Here is an 18748-nt window from a genome sequence, read left to right as displayed (position 1 = left end):
TGGAAATTATACAGCAGACGTATGTCTTGTTAAATGTCTCCCTGTTTTAAGAAAAGATTCATTACTTTATACCGAGAAATCTGCCTTTCTTCGTACAAATGCTAACTTTCGTCTGAAATTTCCCACAATGCAACTCGTTGATATAAGACAATATCGCTCGTTGATATAAGAAAAGGTTTTATCGAATCGCTTCTTCCATAGACTGGGAGCATGAGTTGGAACCAAACGTAAAAAAGCATTTTTTTTAATACAAAGTATATTGCCATCTATGACAAGGTATTTGATAATGGTCATTAAATGTTTATTTTGCCGTTCTTATCAATAATTTTGACACTTGGTCTGGTAATGCAATTATAAGATATTAAGTAGGGCTGAATACAATGTTTGCTTTATTTGATTGTTTACACCGTTAAATATCCATTTCACACAAAAAGGCGATTAACTCTTAACATAACATAACATGTTTTGTTTACCGCACATACAACAATCCGGCATCAATGTTGATTGTCTTCTTTTTAAGAAATGTAGCAATTATTATTAGAAGGATATTTAGGGTAGACATAGACCTATACCATATAAGTTATAGCAACTCTCTAGAAAATTCAAAATTGAGTGAACAACCATTTAGTTTTACAGAGCCTCGAATGACATGTACGACAAAATTGTAAGTAAAAGACTTGGAACTGGGCAAGTTAAAGAACAGTATGCCTTCTTCTATAGGTGAGCAGTAATTTACTTTCCTACCTTTGTAGTAAGCCTATCAAATAAAATTGGTAGCTGTGAATTTTCTGTCATATCATAAAATTGAGAAAGGAAATGGTGAATATGTCAAAGCGACAACCACCCGACCATAGAGCAAACAACAGCCGAAGGCAACCAATGGGTCTTCAATGTAGCGAGAATTCCCGCACCCGCAGGTGTCCCTCAGCTGGCCCCCAAAATATGCATAATAGTACAGTGATAATGGACGTCATACTAAACTCCGAATTATACACAAGAAACTAAAATTTAAAATCATACAAGACTAACAAAGGCCAGAGGCTCCTGACTTGGGACAGGCGCAAAATTGCGGCGGGGTTAAACATGTTTATGAGATCTCAACCCTCCCCCTTTACCTCTAGCCAATGTAGAAAAGTAAAAGAATAACAATACGCACAGTCTTTGTTGTTTTTTTAATATAGAATAAGAAACAATTTATGTTCGAATTAGCGTTGCGAGTGAGACTATGCTATGTATAATACTTACAGTTCTATATATTTACTATATTATAATATTCCATAAACGATATCCTTAGAATATTAAAGGTCGTCATGGTATTTATTATATGAAGGAAGAAAGTATTCTTCTGGATTATTAAATTTGATGCCAACATTCTCAGCTAACATTTTGTCTGAATCTGGGCTTCCTTCTTGACCATTTGCGTCACCAACATATACTGCATCGGACTTGTCAAGTGAACTGAATTGGTTTAAGGAACATCTGTAATATTCCCACATTCCCACATTCGGTTTTCTGTATTTGTTATCTTTCGTAGCAGCTAAAGCATACATTGGTACTCCAATCTTAGAAATTATGTTCTCTATTTTTGTCATCCATTCTGTTTTGTTTTTCAAACCTAACCCAATTCCTTTCTGGTTACTCATAATAACATTGTTGATACCCTCGATTCGATTCTTGAACAGTCTTTCGGTTATTTCAGGAAACCTTAACCCCCAGTCGTTTTCATCTATAGGGAAGTCGTTTCCGGATTTCTTTGTAATCAGAGTTCCGTCTAAACCAAATGCTGCAAGATGCAAACTAGATTTAAGGCCTTTGGATTCGTAATATAAAAGTCCATCCGTTTTTTCTGTCCACCATCCACTCAGACGGTTCAGTGGAGGGTATTGTCGTGATCGTCTAGTTCCATCAGCAGAATACACATCTTCAAGTAAGTATCCGGCAAGCCCATCATACCAATCTATACCGGGATTACTTTTAAATGATCCAGTTCGTACATAAAAAGATGATTTTCGATAGTTTTTAGACACAATTTTCTGTGTTGAAACATAGTTTTTAAGAGGTAAATATAGTTCCGGTTCCGAAAAAATCAATTCTCTAGTATCGTTGTTCATATATTTTAAAATTGAACATATTTCCTCCTCGCAGTTAAGTTTAAAACATTTTTTTGAACCAGGATTATTTCCATTATCTCCGTTATAATAACCAATAGATTTCCACAAATCATTAGGATTCACATTTTCAAATGCCCTACACCATACTATAAAAACATAAGATGATTCTTTATGATTTGGTTCAGATTCTTTATCAATAAGGTGAGTTTTTACACGGTTAAACTTTGGGAAGCCTTCTGTAGTACAACTATTGTAGTCAACATTCAAGTTAAGTGTTGCTTCAATGACTTTATCTGCAATATCCCTTACATTCGAATTATCATTGCAAACAAGTGACCACCGGTAAATAATAGCAGAAGTTGATTTTCCCGTTGATATCCATTCGCTCAAGACTTTAGTGTCTGTACAGTTCGTGTATGATTGGACAGTACCAATATCCGGGTCATCCAGTTTAGTCGATTCAACTTGAATTGATAAGTCTTGACGTATGGCAACTTTAACGTATTTTAAATACTGAAATTTGAGCATATCAGCAAGTTTTTCTCCCATTGCATAGAGGGTTGCAGCAGGGTTTCCATCGGTTTGTGTGGCGAACGCTGAAGCATCACATACTCTCAACTTAGACACTCCCCTCACTTGTAAAAATTCATCTGCACATTCAGGCATTTTACATGTACCTACTGGATGCAATGCTGAAACAAACATTCCCCTCATCCACGCATCAAGTTCTTCATCCGTATCAATTTCTTTACCTGGTGCAACTTCATCAACAATTAAAGAACGTAGCTCTTCTCGAACATCATCACCAAAAAACATTTCTCGTAACATTCTAATTTGGTCTTTGAATAGTTTGGACACTTGTTCGAACTCTTTTGTAGGTATACCATCTTCAGTGTATGTCCATCCATAATCCAATTTTGGTTTGTCGAAAATGTTGGCTGTTATAGCATTAATAGAGCCTCGAAATTCTGGCCACTGATCGATAATACGAATTATTCCTTCTTTTAAATCTTCTGAATCTACGGTATCATCTTCAGAGAAACCATATTCCTTTAAATCGAGGTGACCAGCTGTTGGAGCGGTACATAATGATCCTGTTTCGTCAAACCGTTTGCAATTTCCTATCGCATATATCTGAATGTCAGACATATTTTGCAGCGGCCGAGTTAAATTTGATCTTAAATGCAAAATCCATGAAAAAGAACCATTAATACTGGATAATGTTCTTGTATCATAAATTTTACCATCAATATTAACTGTTGGTATTTTACTGTCTGGACCAGTGCAACATAAATCATCTGAATCAGGTGAGAGCTTGAGTATATATGGAACGGAGATATGATCCCATAAATGCTGTCCAACGTGTTGATTGTCAGCGACTATATCAACTTTAATCTTCTTCAAAAGTTTTTTGGGACCAATACCACTAACCTGAAGCAAATGAGGGGTATCAAAAGACCCTCCCCCAACAATAACCTCTTTCTGGGCGTAAAATGTTAAAATTTTCTCACTATCTTCATTCAAACATAGGACCCCTATTGCCTTTGAATTTTGAAACAAAATTTTCGTTACAGTTGTAGATGTAAAGACTTGAAGGTTATCTCGGTTCTGTTTTCGTTCATAATAACCTGAAAAACTGCTACCTCGAGCCGTCTGTGAAGCTCGGTTATTTCGCGCCTCCGGTGTAGGAACAAAATTGTCTTTTCCAACTTTTTCCGTCCTCATTTTGAATTGTTGAAAAACGCTACAGCTTCTTCTATCTTCCAAATGACCGTTGTAGTCATGAGCATAACCACCCCATGGCATGCTGGTCTTTTGGCAAAGATATTTCATTTCCCTTGCAAATTTCTGGAATGCCTCCTCAATCTGTGTATTTACTTGCATTGCACCTCCTTTACCATGCCATTTCTTGCAATCTTCTTCTGATATCCCAGTAACATGTTTTGAGTCATAATAACAATAATGATCCTCGATCTTCTTATAATAGTGGGTCAAATTGTCATGTTTCCATCCATCTGGCCACAAATCAAGAACAGCAGGACTAGCTCTTCTATTTATTGCACCATAAACGCGAGATGTTCCACCACGACCACGAAATCTTGGGATATATATATTTCGTCCGTCTCTTTTTGTATTTTCATTATTTTCTATTGTCTTTAGAACAGGAGAAGTTATCCACATCGGATCATGAGGAGTAGTAAACTTGTAACTGTTGGTATACCACCCAACCATTCCCGATTCCATAGGGCCACGTTCTAAAATGCAAACTTTCCAGTATGGGACATCTGCTAATAAACTGCCCAGAGTTAAGCTGGCTGTTCCGGCCCCTATTATAACAAAATCACAAGTAATGGTGTCTGATTGTGTCTGATATGTGTTTCTAAAATAGAATAATATGAATCCTAACAAATTGATATATAGATGAATTTCGATAAAAAATTTGATGTCAGTTGATGATTCATATAAATTATTTATTTAATTGTCGATCGAAATAATGTTAAGATATAGATACCTCTGTTTTCTTGCTCTGTAACGGATATCATTTTTGAGTTTATTTAAATTTGAACCTTTATTTATGTTTTCTTTTTTTGCACAGTACAAACTACTTAGTAAAAAGAATATCCACAAAACAATACGACTAATTTTAACCCGTACAAAACTAATTGAAACATACGAATACATACTAGTAACTGCTATATTTTAAACAAGTTTAACAACTACTATAAGGTACACATGTATAAATTTGAAGGGACAAAAAAAAAAACAATAAACCACGGGGTCTCCTCTTCATACAAAATATGTTCTTTTTTATTTAAATTTTCTAATTTTTTTACACCGCGGTATGATATTTTTTTCGAATTGTCCTCCACTTTAAAATACATCATGGTTTCGCCATTGCAAATATTTATATATGTGTGTGTGTTTGTGTGTTTGTGTGTGTGAGTTTGTGACATTTGTGGTAAATACAAAATATACATGTTTTAACAGAAATACCTGCAAAAAATAACTAGTACTAGTAGAATACATTCAGATATCAAGAACTTCAAACCAGCCATTTTCCTAAAAATAGAAAAAAACTTTCAACTAGGTCGACAGTGTTTTTTTTAAACCCATTATGTCTGTTTTGTTCACGCATTGTTGTAAATATAATGAATTATATGCGACTGTCATACATCTGAGAGGTTTATAGCTATTAAAAGACCTGGTTCATTCCATATTTTCTACATTTGAAAATGCCTGTACCAAGTCAGGAATATGATAGTTAGTGTCCATTCGTTCGATGTGTTTTATTATTTAATTTTGCCATTTGATTAGGGACTTTCCATTTTCCTCGGAGTTCAGTATTTTTGTGATTCTACTTTTTACCTGATGGAAATGTGAAAAAAAACAACTTTCATAAGAATATATAATCTCGTAATATAATTATCTTAAGCAATAACTAGACGAGAGTGATATCATCTTAACTTTGATCAAATCAAATGAAAAGCGTTGGAATACAAAGTAATAGTTATTCAATACTTAAATAATTATGACAAGTACCTGATAATTTGTAGACAAAAAAGAATTTGAACTCACCTCCAGATTTTCAGTCCTGTTTTTATAATTATGTACCTAAACATTGAATCACACTCCGGTTGTATGGGATGTACAAATCTGTTAAGACAAACAAATAACTTCAGTCGATGTACAATATTCACTATAGTTGTCAATATTATTTTCGGTGTTTATTCAAAAACAAATAATTTAAATTTTGAATTAAATTACTGAAAGTCTGTAAATGAAAATATCCCATAACTTTCAATAGAGAGTATACGTAAAACTATGTTTATAATTATACATATATAGTGTAACTGTTACGGGCTTTATCACACGGATAAATTTCCTGTGTCCGAAGGGCTTTTCTGAAGTAACTTTCATCTTGATTTAAATCTTAATATCTCAAACCAAGAATGTATAAGAAAAAACATATTTCCAAATGAAAGACAAAATCAATTATTGAAAACTACCCTTCCTCAGACAATACAACAAGTATCAACCTTTAGCCTGCGAATACATAATTTATTTACTCAAAATTTAAACTACGAAAAAAAGTAAAAGAACAAATATGTCCTGGTGTTTATTATTTTCTGATAGCCAGCTAAGGCCCACCTCCGGGTGCGGGATTATCTCACTGCGTTGAAGACTCATTTATAGTCATTTGCTATTTTCCGTTTTTTGGTCTGATTGTTGTCTCTTTGAAAAAAAAACCTTTTCCATGTTTTATTCTACATAAACCAAAACAATCCTCTGTGTCCATAGTATCGCTATGTTTATGATTTTTACATATAACTGTTGCTGATAGAAATGTTTGTGATCTCAAAGCATAAGTATTGAAACACTTCGAATCGCTATTACTGTCAAATTTTGATAAACAATCTTTATGAATATGCACTCATAATCTCTTATACGCGTTACTTCCTATTTAGATCTAAAACAACCGTAAGTAATAAATATATGACAGTTGCTAATGCTCGAAAAAAAGTAAATGCTCAAAATTTTTAAACAATCTGAAGAAAATAATTGTCAATTTAAATGTCATTATTTATGTAAAAAAGTAAAACTTTACTTATTTCAAAACAATATTGATAAACGCGAACACTCCAAAACACACACGAATAATTAATAACTTTTTTCTACCTTTGCTAACCTGTGCTTGTTGGCGCTCTCATTTACTATATTCTTCCGATTTTATTTAAAGATTATTTATACGTACTAGTCATCGATGATTATTCGTACTCCCTTTTTAAATTGCATAACGTCGTATCATCGCAACATATGTATAACACGACAACACTGAATAATGCTGTACGGGATAGTGCTGTGTTCTAAGGGCATACAATACAGTTACGGGGAGGTAATGACGTTGCTAACGTAAATTGTTATTTTCGCGACGTCAAACTATGACATATCGGGAAAACCTTCAGTTTTCGACTGATTTTTTTATTCAAACTTATCGAACTTGAAAACGAGTTCAAGGACCCCTCTTTTTTAAAATGCCATTCGGTTTGATTACGCGCGAAAAATTATGTGTGCCAATACTCATGAAAATGTAAATAGTGCAACTTTTTTTAAATTTGATAGATATACAGCAAAAAATTATGTTTTTTTCTACATTCATCAACATTTGATAAATATCAGTTATTTCTGAATAAAACATGTATAAATTTTAAGGATACATATAAAATACAGAAATTACAAATTATTTAACAAAAACCAATTTGTGTTTATCTTTTAAAACAAAAAAGTTATGTCTTTCTTTCGAAAGGGAAAATACGGCCACAAATCCGAATTTTGAGCAAATATACAAAATTTCGACCTTATTTTACTCAAAAAGAAGCACATGAAGGTCTATTTTTTATTACATATTTAATTTAATCAGGGAAAAAAATAGTCTATATGGATTTTTTTTATCAAAATGTAAATACGGGATCAAAACTGTATCGTATGCCCTTGAGACAGACTAACGCATGATTATTTAGAATTTGATCCATCGTATTTGTACGACCAGGTAAACTCAATTTGTGACAGTTGAAATGCCACGTTAAACGTAGATCTAGCTTCAAATAAATACTCGCTTTCGCTCTGGATCAAAATATCGAAAATAATTACCAAACCCATTGTACAAGAAAAAGATCAACGTCTGTCACTTCTTTATTAACCAAATGTTTTACATCATATAGGTACATGAATAATCAATATATACTAAATATATATTACAAAAATATACTATCATGACAAAACAGTCAGAAGTTTAAATACACAAAAAATAAATACATATAAATATAATTCCAAATAGCAAATATTTTGTAACAAATGAATTACAAATCATCTTACTGAAAACAGTCATTTCTGAGCTTCAGTGGTGTAAATATATATTTTCCTAAGTTGAACAAGTCTTTTACAGTAGTACTGCTTAATAATTGTAAAAGTTCATAAACAGATGGCTTACGCCAATATGGTTTTATCAAATATTCACGCAAATTTGAATAAAATGGACATGATAAAATAAAATGCATTTCATCCTCAATATCATCAATACACAATGTACAGGTTTTAAGGTTTCTATTCACATTAGAATACCTTCCCTTCTCTATAGCTAGATTATGTGATGACAATCTAAATTTAACAATACTCTTTTTATAAATTTCGGGTATGGGTTTACACAAATATGACTGCATAGAAAAATTGGATATCATATATCTATACAAAAAACATTTTGATAAAAGTAGCATCACAAAGTCTCTGTAAAATAACATAATATGATCTTTACATAAAGAATTTTGTGAATACCACAAATCATTTAAACCAAGATGGAACAATTCCTTTCGTATATTACAAACCCAGTTAGTTTTGTCATTTGGATTCTTTAAACACATATCATATAAATAATTGTAACAACAGTCCGAGGTCAATATACTTCTTTGGGTCGATATATGCTGTATTGACCTCATAAAAAGGCTATATTTGTTATATTATTAATTTCTGACCATATTTGTATAAAAATCGTCATTTGATCTTGTTGGATTTTATAGATATCATATTGTCTCCTAGACAATAATAACATATTAGTTGTTATTTCATTTACTTTAATTTTTTTAAATTTTTTTTATATCTCATGTATTTGAAGACTTTTTTCGTCAAATAATCGATCACAGATATCTCAAAACGTTTAACAATATCATGAAATTCATTATATGATGTCACAAAGTATATCGGTTTTTAGAAATTCTAAAAATAACCGTGCAATATGCATTTTGCTGTGCAATATGCTTTTTGCTATCCGCCGTTTTATCTCTACCTTTGAAAATATAGTTTAACATGTGACTATCCCTGAATGAATCAAATTTGTTAAATTATACGAATTAATAATATTATTCAATACTTTAATCCAATATATAGATATACGTAATTTCCTTGTTACTAACATTGGAAATCTTCCAAGTTCACAACTTCAATAAACCATGACATTCGGTGTACTTGTTTTAACATTAAAAATTCTTTTACAAAAATCAATATGTATCTTTTCTACGTCTTGCGCTTTATGAAAACCCCATATTTCAGAACCATAACATAGAATACTACTCACATGTATATACTCAAATAATAAAATTAAACAGTAAATACAAGATTTAAGGTATTGTTTTTACTCATTCTTTTATCATTTATTATATTTTTTCTTCTAGACATGTTTGTTTATGTAATATATACGTGTTTCTCGTTTCTCGTTTTGTTTATATAGATTAGACCGTTGGTTTTCCCGTTTGAATGGTTTTACACTAGTAATTTTGGGGCCCTTTATAGCTTGTTGTTCGGTGTGAGCCAAGGCTCCGTGTTGAAGGCCGTACTTTAACCTATAATGGTTTACTTTTTAAATTGTTATTTGTATGGAGAGTTGTCTCATTGGCACTCACACCACATCTTCCTATATCTATATAATAAACGTTGCCTCTGAAACTTACACCATAGCTTAGTACTAAACAGCATAGAGCGTTTTCTTCGTTTTTAATCATGTATCAACAACAGGTAAAATTTAAATGCAGAAATTAGCAATTACATCAATGTCTTATAGTGTAACCAACTTTAAAATACACTTTATATTTTCAAATGTTATTATGCCTTAATATTTTGGTTCTTTCTTTCAAAAGTTGTTTGAAAAATTAGAAATAATCAAATTGATCAGTAAACCGCATTGGAATATGATCGCCTGGTCGTCTGAAAAACGAAAGTAATATAGGTTGAAAAGATTTGTATATCGACAATGATAAAAACAGTCAAGATGTACACAATTTTCAATGCTAGACATGTATCCACTCAATATGTCAATCACTTTGTTGCTCTAGGTCCACACAGATTGTGGCTGGCACTGTAATAACCAAATAAATACAGTTCGTCTCGTCCTTTTCTAAACAAAAGTTCATTGTAAGGTACCATACCTTGTTGATAAATATTCCGTGTCAATTTCACAAATGAACACGATGGTCTTGAAGGATAGATTGTGGGTACTGACGTTGTTTATCATCTAAATATCGTGTTACAAAATTCTTTTATTTGTCTTTATGAATATTAATTTTACTGGTTAGACTGTTTTTGTTAGACATCCATTTGACGTGGCTCTGTATTTAATTTTTTTAAAATTTTAAACATATTCTATAAATACTCACCTTTTACATAAACACTAAGTTGCCCAGGGAAGCAACTGAGGTTGCCTCGATTTTTACAGTCTCATTTGTCGGGATAAAGCAAATGAGAAAAAAAACTCCCATTATAAATTATAAATTTATCTTTATAAATATCACCTGTACCTGTACAAATGTACATGTACATGTAATTATTATCGATCTTTATATTTATACCTCACACCATATATAGTTATTTGAATAAAGTATTCATTCTATCTGGGTTTTTTTCTCACAAGAGCTACCTGTATTTATTAATCAGTTTCAAATTGTACAACACACCTAGCCGTTCTTTTGTTATGTTAATTTCTATTACATGAAATTTCTGATCGAGTGATCTTTTACCATGACCCTGTGAAAAGTTGATTCAAGATTCAAGATTCTTTATTTCTCAAACACCATAAAGTTACAATAGTACAAAGAGGTTCATCAAAAGTTATATAGCATAACACAAACACACATGACAAGATGAGATAAAAATATGAAATAAAATAAAATAAACAGTATAGTAGCGAAGAGTGGTGATTAACCAGGACGACTCACTTGAAAAGTTATAACCCTGATAAATTTGCACAGCTTTTTCAACTTATTTTTAATTTTTAACTGAAATAGTTGATTGTTTAAATTCTTTCAGTTGTCTAGCTGTCACGTGATAAAGCAATGCACACTCACCTTCACATGCATGATTCAGTTGACATTTATAAGTTGACTTTCACTAATATGAAATAATATCAAACATATTCACATGATGTATTATGATTGTCCCGGTAGATATGCGTATTATGCGAAATATGAATTTCAATTATACCTTTCAAACATCAGGGTTTCACAGTCGAAAATGCACTTGATACAAAGCAGTTGCTCACATCAGAGTTGATAAATATTTGTTGTATCACCATGAAGTAGGGTACGTTTTTGGGGAACGTAAGTCTTGATCTTTTATAACCGGCAAACGCCAAATACTTGTAAGGCGTTCATAGACTTCACAATACCATTTTCGTTATAAAATGTAGAAATCTACGTTGTCCAAACCATCAAAAGTTGGACCATCTCAGTGGAACCTAAAAAATTCGCAGGAAAAATGGGACACAAATCTATATTCAATCTGGGTGAATATAAAGTCACAAAAAACCACAAAGACTTAAGGCTTGGTATTAATTGTGATCCTTTGTAACAGTATATAACTGGTTTGGGTGAGCTATGCATGCATTCTAAGCGCGGCAATACTAACCATATCTATATATACTAATAAGCACTTGTCGAGTTAGTCACTGGTCAATATAGATATCAGGAAGGGCGGACGACGAGAGTCGCCGCTACAGGTACTTGTGATTTTATTTATTCTTATAGTCATATTTAAATGTCTCAATTAAAGCAAAGATATTTTAGTATTCATATATAGAATTCAATTTGGCTTGAAGACCGCATTCTGGTATATTAGTAAATTTCAGAATATAGCTGTTGTTTCTGGTGACTTAATCTTCACCCAGTTTGGCGATAGATTGGTGTCCCATTCATCCTGAGACATATGCCTAATTGTGTTATTTTGTTACACATTTGGTTTTCGTTTATAGCGATTAAGATTATAACACAATGTTGACTGTTGTACCCCTGTTTTTGACATTTTTACTTATTATGTCTTTGACACATCGTTGTCAATACAATGGAATTTAATGCGACTGTCATACGAGTTAGAGATTTAGCTTGCTATAAAATCATCGTTTTCTACTTAAGAAAATGTCTGTACCGAGTCAGGAATATGACAGTTGTTATTCATCCGTTTGATGAGTTTGCGCTCTTGATTTTGACATTTGATAACGAACTGTCCGTTTTGAATTTCCTCAAAGTTTGATTTGTTTGTTATTTTACTTTTTCCAGCTCTATTTTTTTCACAAGTTATTATGCGGGATATTTACACGTATTTCTGCCCAACTTAATGCATACTTGTTATAACAGCTTTGCCCTCTAAACAGAACATAAAATTACCTTGGAGGTGTACTATAGCATCCAGAATTAACAAAAATAAATTGTATTCTTTGTCGAATATTTATCAAGAACTGATCAAACTAAATGTATAACTTTCAATATGTATATCCGTTTAAGTATAATGAAATGCAGTCAAGTATAGCGATTGATAGTTCATTGATTACATTCTGGCGTATCAATCTACACAGGTGACTGACTATGGAATGCACTGTTACTCATGTTACTATATGAACGTAAAAACAAGGATTTGTATATTTTACAAATCTTTGGTCAAAAGAATAAAATAAATGGTTTGTGAATTTCAAATAAATGTGTCGAAATATTATACTACAGCAACATAATTATCTTGTGCCGCATTATGAAAAATATAAGGATAAAATAAAATACATGTGCCGCTTTTATACGGATGATTAAGGAACCGCTTTTAATTTCTTTCAATGTCGTAGTTATTTATGATAAGGATCTCATAATACTGATCCATTACACTAATTACAATAATTTATGCTGGGTTGCACATTCCTCTTTTAGTGTTTTCATGCTATAAATCGAACACACAGAACGTTACACAGTAGCTAAGCGTTTGGTCATTCAGAAATTACGTATCATAAACGGAGCAAATTGTCCCTGAAATATAGAAACAAAAACAAAAACAATTAAAAACCAATTGTTCAGAGAACAATTGAAGGTCTTTCCACCAGTTAATATCTATTTTGATATTAGAATATTAAAAATCAGTCTAAAATGTCAGTTCATATGGCTTTATAATGTATAGATATGAATTTAAAGCAAAGGTCAAAATCTAGAACGTCAAATTAACCTATGACCTTGACCTCAATTTCAAGGTCACAAACTGAGGATCTCAAATCAAAAGACCCTAGGTATCTAATATGTATGGTTAATAAGTTATATCACTTTACATATAATTTTAGATCTGATAGGGGTAAAAACTCCCATTCATTGTCTACGCACCCTTTCAACTAAAATTATTAAGTTACGACATGTCGCAACTAACAATTTTGTGAAAATAATTTGTCGATATCTTATACGGTTTCTGGAAATGAGTGGAAATAAGCCTAATTCAAAAATTAGAATATGACCTTGACCTTTGACCTTGACCTAATTTTCATTTTTTTGGACCAAGGACCTCAAATCAAAAGATTCTAGGTCTCTATCACTTATGGTGTTCCAGTTTAAAATACATTTCAAAATTTCAAATACAAAAGGGGAAATAACTCTCATATGGAGCGTTCATATTGCTTTGGTCGAAATTGGACAAATCATGCGAAGGATATAACGAGCAATTTTATAAAATAAATTTGTCGTAATCTTTTACGGTTGCGAAGGAGTCATGGACACAAGGAAAACAGTGTTTGGGGAGATAACTCCTACAAAGAAAAGTATTCGGTTATGCAGGGTAAATTTCAAAAGCGCATAAACTGTTCGATATCATATACCAAATATCTAAGCGACATATTGCGAAACAAATATTTATAGCAAGAACAAAATTAGGCGGAAGAAAAAAAAATAATCAGAAGAAAAACAATAGGTCTTTGCACATAAAAGTGGAAAGACCTAATAATCGTATCATTTGTGCACGTGGATGAAGACGTAGTATGCAATGTACTATCATTATCAATACGAAATTCAATGAATTCATTGAAGGCATGTTGGTGTAAAACGGATTGAAAAGTTACATCGACGAAGATTCTTTTTCTTTTGCATGTGTGGAACTGAAAAAAAAAAAAATTCTTGTGAAAAATATCGTAGTTTATAAGGAACAATATAAATGTTCTGTTTTCGATTTTAATTGGATGAAAACTAATCTTTTAATTTCATACCGTAAGAATAGTGATTTGCATAACATTGTTGAACTATCCGTCAAAGTGACGTGTAGTTTACATGCGTATTCAAAATGAAATACAAAATCAAACATGTTAGATAACTAGTTATCAAAGGTATCAGGATTATAATTTTGTACGCCAGACGCGCGTTTCGTCTACATAAGACTCATCAGTGACGCTCATATCAAAATATTTATAAAGCCAAACAAGTACAAAGTTGAAGAGCATTGAGGATCCAAAATTCCAAAAGGTTGTGCCAAACTAATAAACGAAATATTAAGAACTTATTAATAAGGATGACTGAATGCATGTACAAGAAGGGACTCACATTTTTATCAATACATTTAAATGAATAAGCACGCTTTTAAAAACTGATTGTTTTCTATGTAACTATTTAAATATTTACGGTATATAATTTACGTTCGTTTTTCAACCACGAATAGCAAAACAGTTAATTATAAAATTCATGAAGTATATCGCTGGAGTTTGTAAAGTACATTTCTTTCCACTGTGCCATGGTTTGCCATCTCCATTTTTCTCTAAACAAAGTATGGTTGGTTCCATGTTATGAATTTACTTTGAATTTCGGGATTATTTTTTACAAAACCAATTTAACTGAGGAAAAAAAATCACGCTATCATTAGTCGAATACCTAAAATTTGCGAAATAAAAAAAAAGAAAGGATGAGCAACTTGTCAAAAAAAGGCAGGATGACGATTTATGTAAAAAATAAATAAATACGGACACACTAATAAAAAAGGCAGGGCCGAATAGACTGGAAAATAAAAAGACAGGACAGAGATTACAACTACCAGTCCCCCACCCCCCATCAAAATAAAATGATCTCTTAATTCAAATCCAACTGAGAAGAGACAGTTGAATTAAATATTTCAACGAGAAAACTGTTAAGATTTGAAATTTGAAATTATGAAATCAATGAATTTTACATGCACTTGTATTAAATCTAGAAATACTATGGGATAACCAAGAACACAATCCTGTACGTGAATAGGACGATGTGGGTTATAACAACCTTGACCGGCTACGTGAATACTGATGAGTCCATTCAAGTTCTATTTTCGCAGGTGTGAGGTCGAACGTTTGAATTGACCAATGAAAACGATCGTTCCTTTACGAGTTAATCTATTAAAGTTTGTTTGACTGATCACGTCGCACTACTGTTACGGCCAGAAATCGCCTTTAAATAGTAGCCAACAAAAGACACAAATCAATAATAAAATTTAACAATATTTATTATACAAAAGTTTACAAGAAGTATTACACAAATATTACTGTCAACTTAACTGTCAAAATGTGAATCCAATCTTTTATCTTTATCTGTATCCGGATATCTTTCGGAATCCAATCTGAATATTACGGTCACAATCCAGTATGATGATGTTTGCAGAATAAAAAATGTCAATCCAAATGCTATGAATATTAATGTCTATCGATGTCTAAGTCCAAATCCAAGAGTGAGTGTTTAACTTAAGTGTCTGTATATATATAATTGTCAAGGAAAATTCTAGAACAATCTATACTAGAACATCCTAGAAAGTTACAATGGAAGTTTCTAGTAAAATGTAGAAGTTTATATAACACATCTTTTATTAGGATCATTTTGGAAAGTTCCAATCATTCTGTAATTGTTCCAGTGATTTCTAAACTGCACAGTTCTAAGATTATTCTGTAAACAACTATCAGGCCATACAACGCAAATTAGGCCAACATAAATAAATACAATAATTACAATATCATAACACTACCTTTCGCTAAGCTGGCCGCATTTCAGTGTAACCAACTTTATGGTACAATAGACATTATAACAAAACAGATATACGTTAAAACTGTTTTGTCGACAGTATTTTTGTATATCTTTCTTTTTGCATATTAAAATCGATCTGTAAACTGCTTTGATGCAAATATTTGTACATCATTGACAAACAAAACACTTAACACACAATAAGACCAATTGTCCCAACATGGTAGTAACTCTCATATGTGACCAAACATGATCTTTTCAGACTCTTGGAGGTATAAAGTCATTGTGAGAAAAACAGAATAAACTGGGAATATTTTTTTTAAGAAAAAAGTTCATATTTATAAGCATTTAATTATTTAAATTTTATATATAATTACAAATCTTTTTAGTCTGAGATACATTATATTCTTTCATACCTTTTATTTGCTTTAAACTAGCTTTCAATTACTGCGAGTACTTTAGAAAACTCCTTTGAGTCTTTTGTGATAGTGTTTTTGTTAATACGTATCGATCTGATACGTGAAGCCCTTTCAACTGATTTGCATTGTTTGTTTTCAAGTTGTATTGCTACACCAATATTCTAAGTTTGGGGACGGTTTTGGGCGTTAGCAAACATTTTAACACCGCCACATTCTGTATATGTGCCTGTCCCAAGTGGGGATTATGAGGCTCAATGGTTATCATTTGTTGCCTTGCATCATATATCATATATGTTTTACATGTATTGTGCTGTACATAAATTAGGTCAACAGTTTTCGTGTTTGAATTGTCTATCATTTGTCAATTCATATATTATGCATATGTTTTGTTATAACTAAATGGCTAGTTTTTATTATAAATCTTATGTACATATACTTTTTTCTCCAGAAAATTCTTTAATTTGTCCAAATTTAGAAGAAGTTTACTTTTTTTTAATTGCTTGGCTCCAGCAAACAATTCGCCGATATGTTTTCCGTATGCAGCGTGACCTTTCTCGTAAAAATCCGGTGATAGCAATTCGCAAGTGCGAAAGGAAAACCAAATGTAAACATCGCTCCGTCATCAAGACAAACTATATTTTATTGTACCTGTTATACACGTGCTACCTGAATATCCATGCTTCTTTGTTCATTGTTTACGAACGGGTGACAATCGTTAAACTTCGGCTTAATAGCACGACCATTAATAAGCTGCCATATTTTTACAACAACACTGACCAATTGAAATATTTTTTGACGACTATACGAAATTTATGCGAAAAAAATTATAAAATGTTGCACAGAAGACTAAGTTTATGATATGTGCATGCATTGGTTCAACAATCGGATTAGTATTTGTTTTCTCCGGTCACTCGTTTCATATGAATTTAATATTTAGCAAAAAGTAAGGAACTAATCGTAAACAGTAACATGACGTAAACATTGTGTATATTAAATACGAAAATTTTAGTGAGGCACCTTTTTCTTATCTTTGCACTGGTGCATTGTACGTCACGGTTTGCAAATGAAATTTCACTAAATACCAATTAACAATGCTGTTCTACATTCTTTTTTCCCAACACAATGATAATGACACTTTACTGCTTGTTTGGTTTATTCACATATCTTTGTCAATATAATGGAATTGTATGCGACTGTCTTACAAATGAGTGGGTTTAGCTAGCTAAAAATCATTTCTACATAAGAAAATGCCTGTTGCAAGTCAGGAAGTCAAGTTAAAGACACCCTTGTAGATTTCAAAAAAGAGCAGGATTATGCCGCTACAAGGCAGCACTCGCACCCGCAAAGTGTACAGGGATTAATATAAGTTGCAAAACTTGTTTCCCAATCCACTACAAATAAATATGTTTAAACTAAACTAAACTAAGTCAGGAAGATTACAGCTATTATACATTCGTTTGAGGTGTTCGAGCTTTCGAATTTGCTATTCGATCACGGAATAACCATTGTTATTTTACTTTAACTCTCAATTATTCTCTATACAATGTATATTATGTTTAACATAGAAACAGCCAATGATAATATAAGGTTAAACAGTTAAACACATCAATGAATGTTGCATTTAGATTTTGTTCGGGGTTATTATATGTTTGATATGATACTATATCTTTACAAGTATCTTCTCATTCAACTCTTTTGTTAAATCATTCATCCATCCAATTTCACTTAGAAAAAAAATAACCTAACAAGAATACCAAGCTCCTAGAAAAATTCAAATCGAAAAGTCCCTTATATTATCAAATGGCAAAATCAAAAGCTGAAACACATCAAACGAATGGAAAGCAAGTGCTATATGGACTTAGTACCGCCATTTCTCAATGAAGAAAAATGAATTAAATCATATTTTATAGCTAGTTAAAGTTCTCACTTGTATGACAGTCGCATAACATTCCATTAAATTGGCAAAATTGTGTGAACAAAATTAAAATACACAATACGTAAAAATGTCAAAATAGGGGCACAGCTGTCAAAATTTTGTTATTATCTGAATCACTATAAAATAAAAATTGATATGTCAACAGAGAGACATATTTGAATATGGCAAGTAGAGTTTTAACGGTTTAGCTAAGTTATCAAATATCTCCCACCAAACATACTCCTCACCGCTTTTGCATTAATATCGAAAATCAAAATCTGGTGTTAAATATTATTTGTTTCCTTAATGATGCAAGTGACTTTAAAATTATCTGTTTATTCATTTCAAGAACAAGATGTATTATATGGTTTTGTCTATGTGTTAAGACGTGAATCCGTGTGGTGTTTAACGAGATGCCTAAAATCATTCGATATCCATACATTAGTAAACAGAAAGATCAGATTTTTTTTTTATCATGAACAGCAAAAATAAAAATCG

The 18748-nt window shown here is 31.9% G+C and overlaps 1 protein-coding gene across 2 annotated transcripts; it reads right to left on the bottom strand.

Moving 5' to 3' along the window:
* Positions 1-1250: 1250 nt before the first annotated feature.
* On the bottom strand, positions 1251-12422 carry LOC139485118 (ecdysone oxidase-like). Of its 2 annotated transcripts, XM_071269262.1 has the most exons (4): positions 12314-12422; positions 5688-5765; positions 5106-5171; positions 1251-4491 (listed from the first exon to the last, which is right to left on the bottom strand). In XM_071269262.1, the coding sequence occupies exons 2-4, from the start codon at positions 5729-5731 to the stop codon at positions 1299-1301; spliced, it is 3303 nt and encodes a 1100-aa protein (XP_071125363.1). In that variant the 5' UTR covers positions 5732-5765; positions 12314-12422; the 3' UTR covers positions 1251-1298. The 2 variants fall into 2 exon arrangements, with proteins under 2 accessions (XP_071125363.1, XP_071125364.1); XM_071269263.1 differs by lacking the exon at positions 12314-12422 and having other exon boundaries at positions 5652-5752.
* Between the last annotated feature and the right edge of the window lie 6326 nt (positions 12423-18748).

Source organism: Mytilus edulis, chromosome 8 (genome assembly GCF_963676685.1).
Source record: "Mytilus edulis chromosome 8, xbMytEdul2.2, whole genome shotgun sequence".
NCBI classification, from domain to species: domain Eukaryota; kingdom Metazoa; phylum Mollusca; class Bivalvia; order Mytilida; family Mytilidae; genus Mytilus; species Mytilus edulis.
This window is presented reverse-complemented; position numbering and strand designations above follow the sequence as displayed.

Coding starts and splice junctions, on each gene's coding strand:
- LOC139485118 (XM_071269262.1), bottom strand. CDS start 5,731: ATGTTTAGGTACATAATTATAAAAACAGGACTGAAAATCTGGAG. Junction 5,172..5,687: donor ACAGGACTGAAAATCTGGAG/GTGAGTTCAAAT, acceptor TTCTATTTTTAG/GAAAATGGCTGGTTTGAAGT. Junction 4,492..5,105: donor GTACTAGTTATTTTTTGCAG/GTATTTCTGTTA, acceptor ATTCTATTTTAG/AAACACATATCAGACACAAT.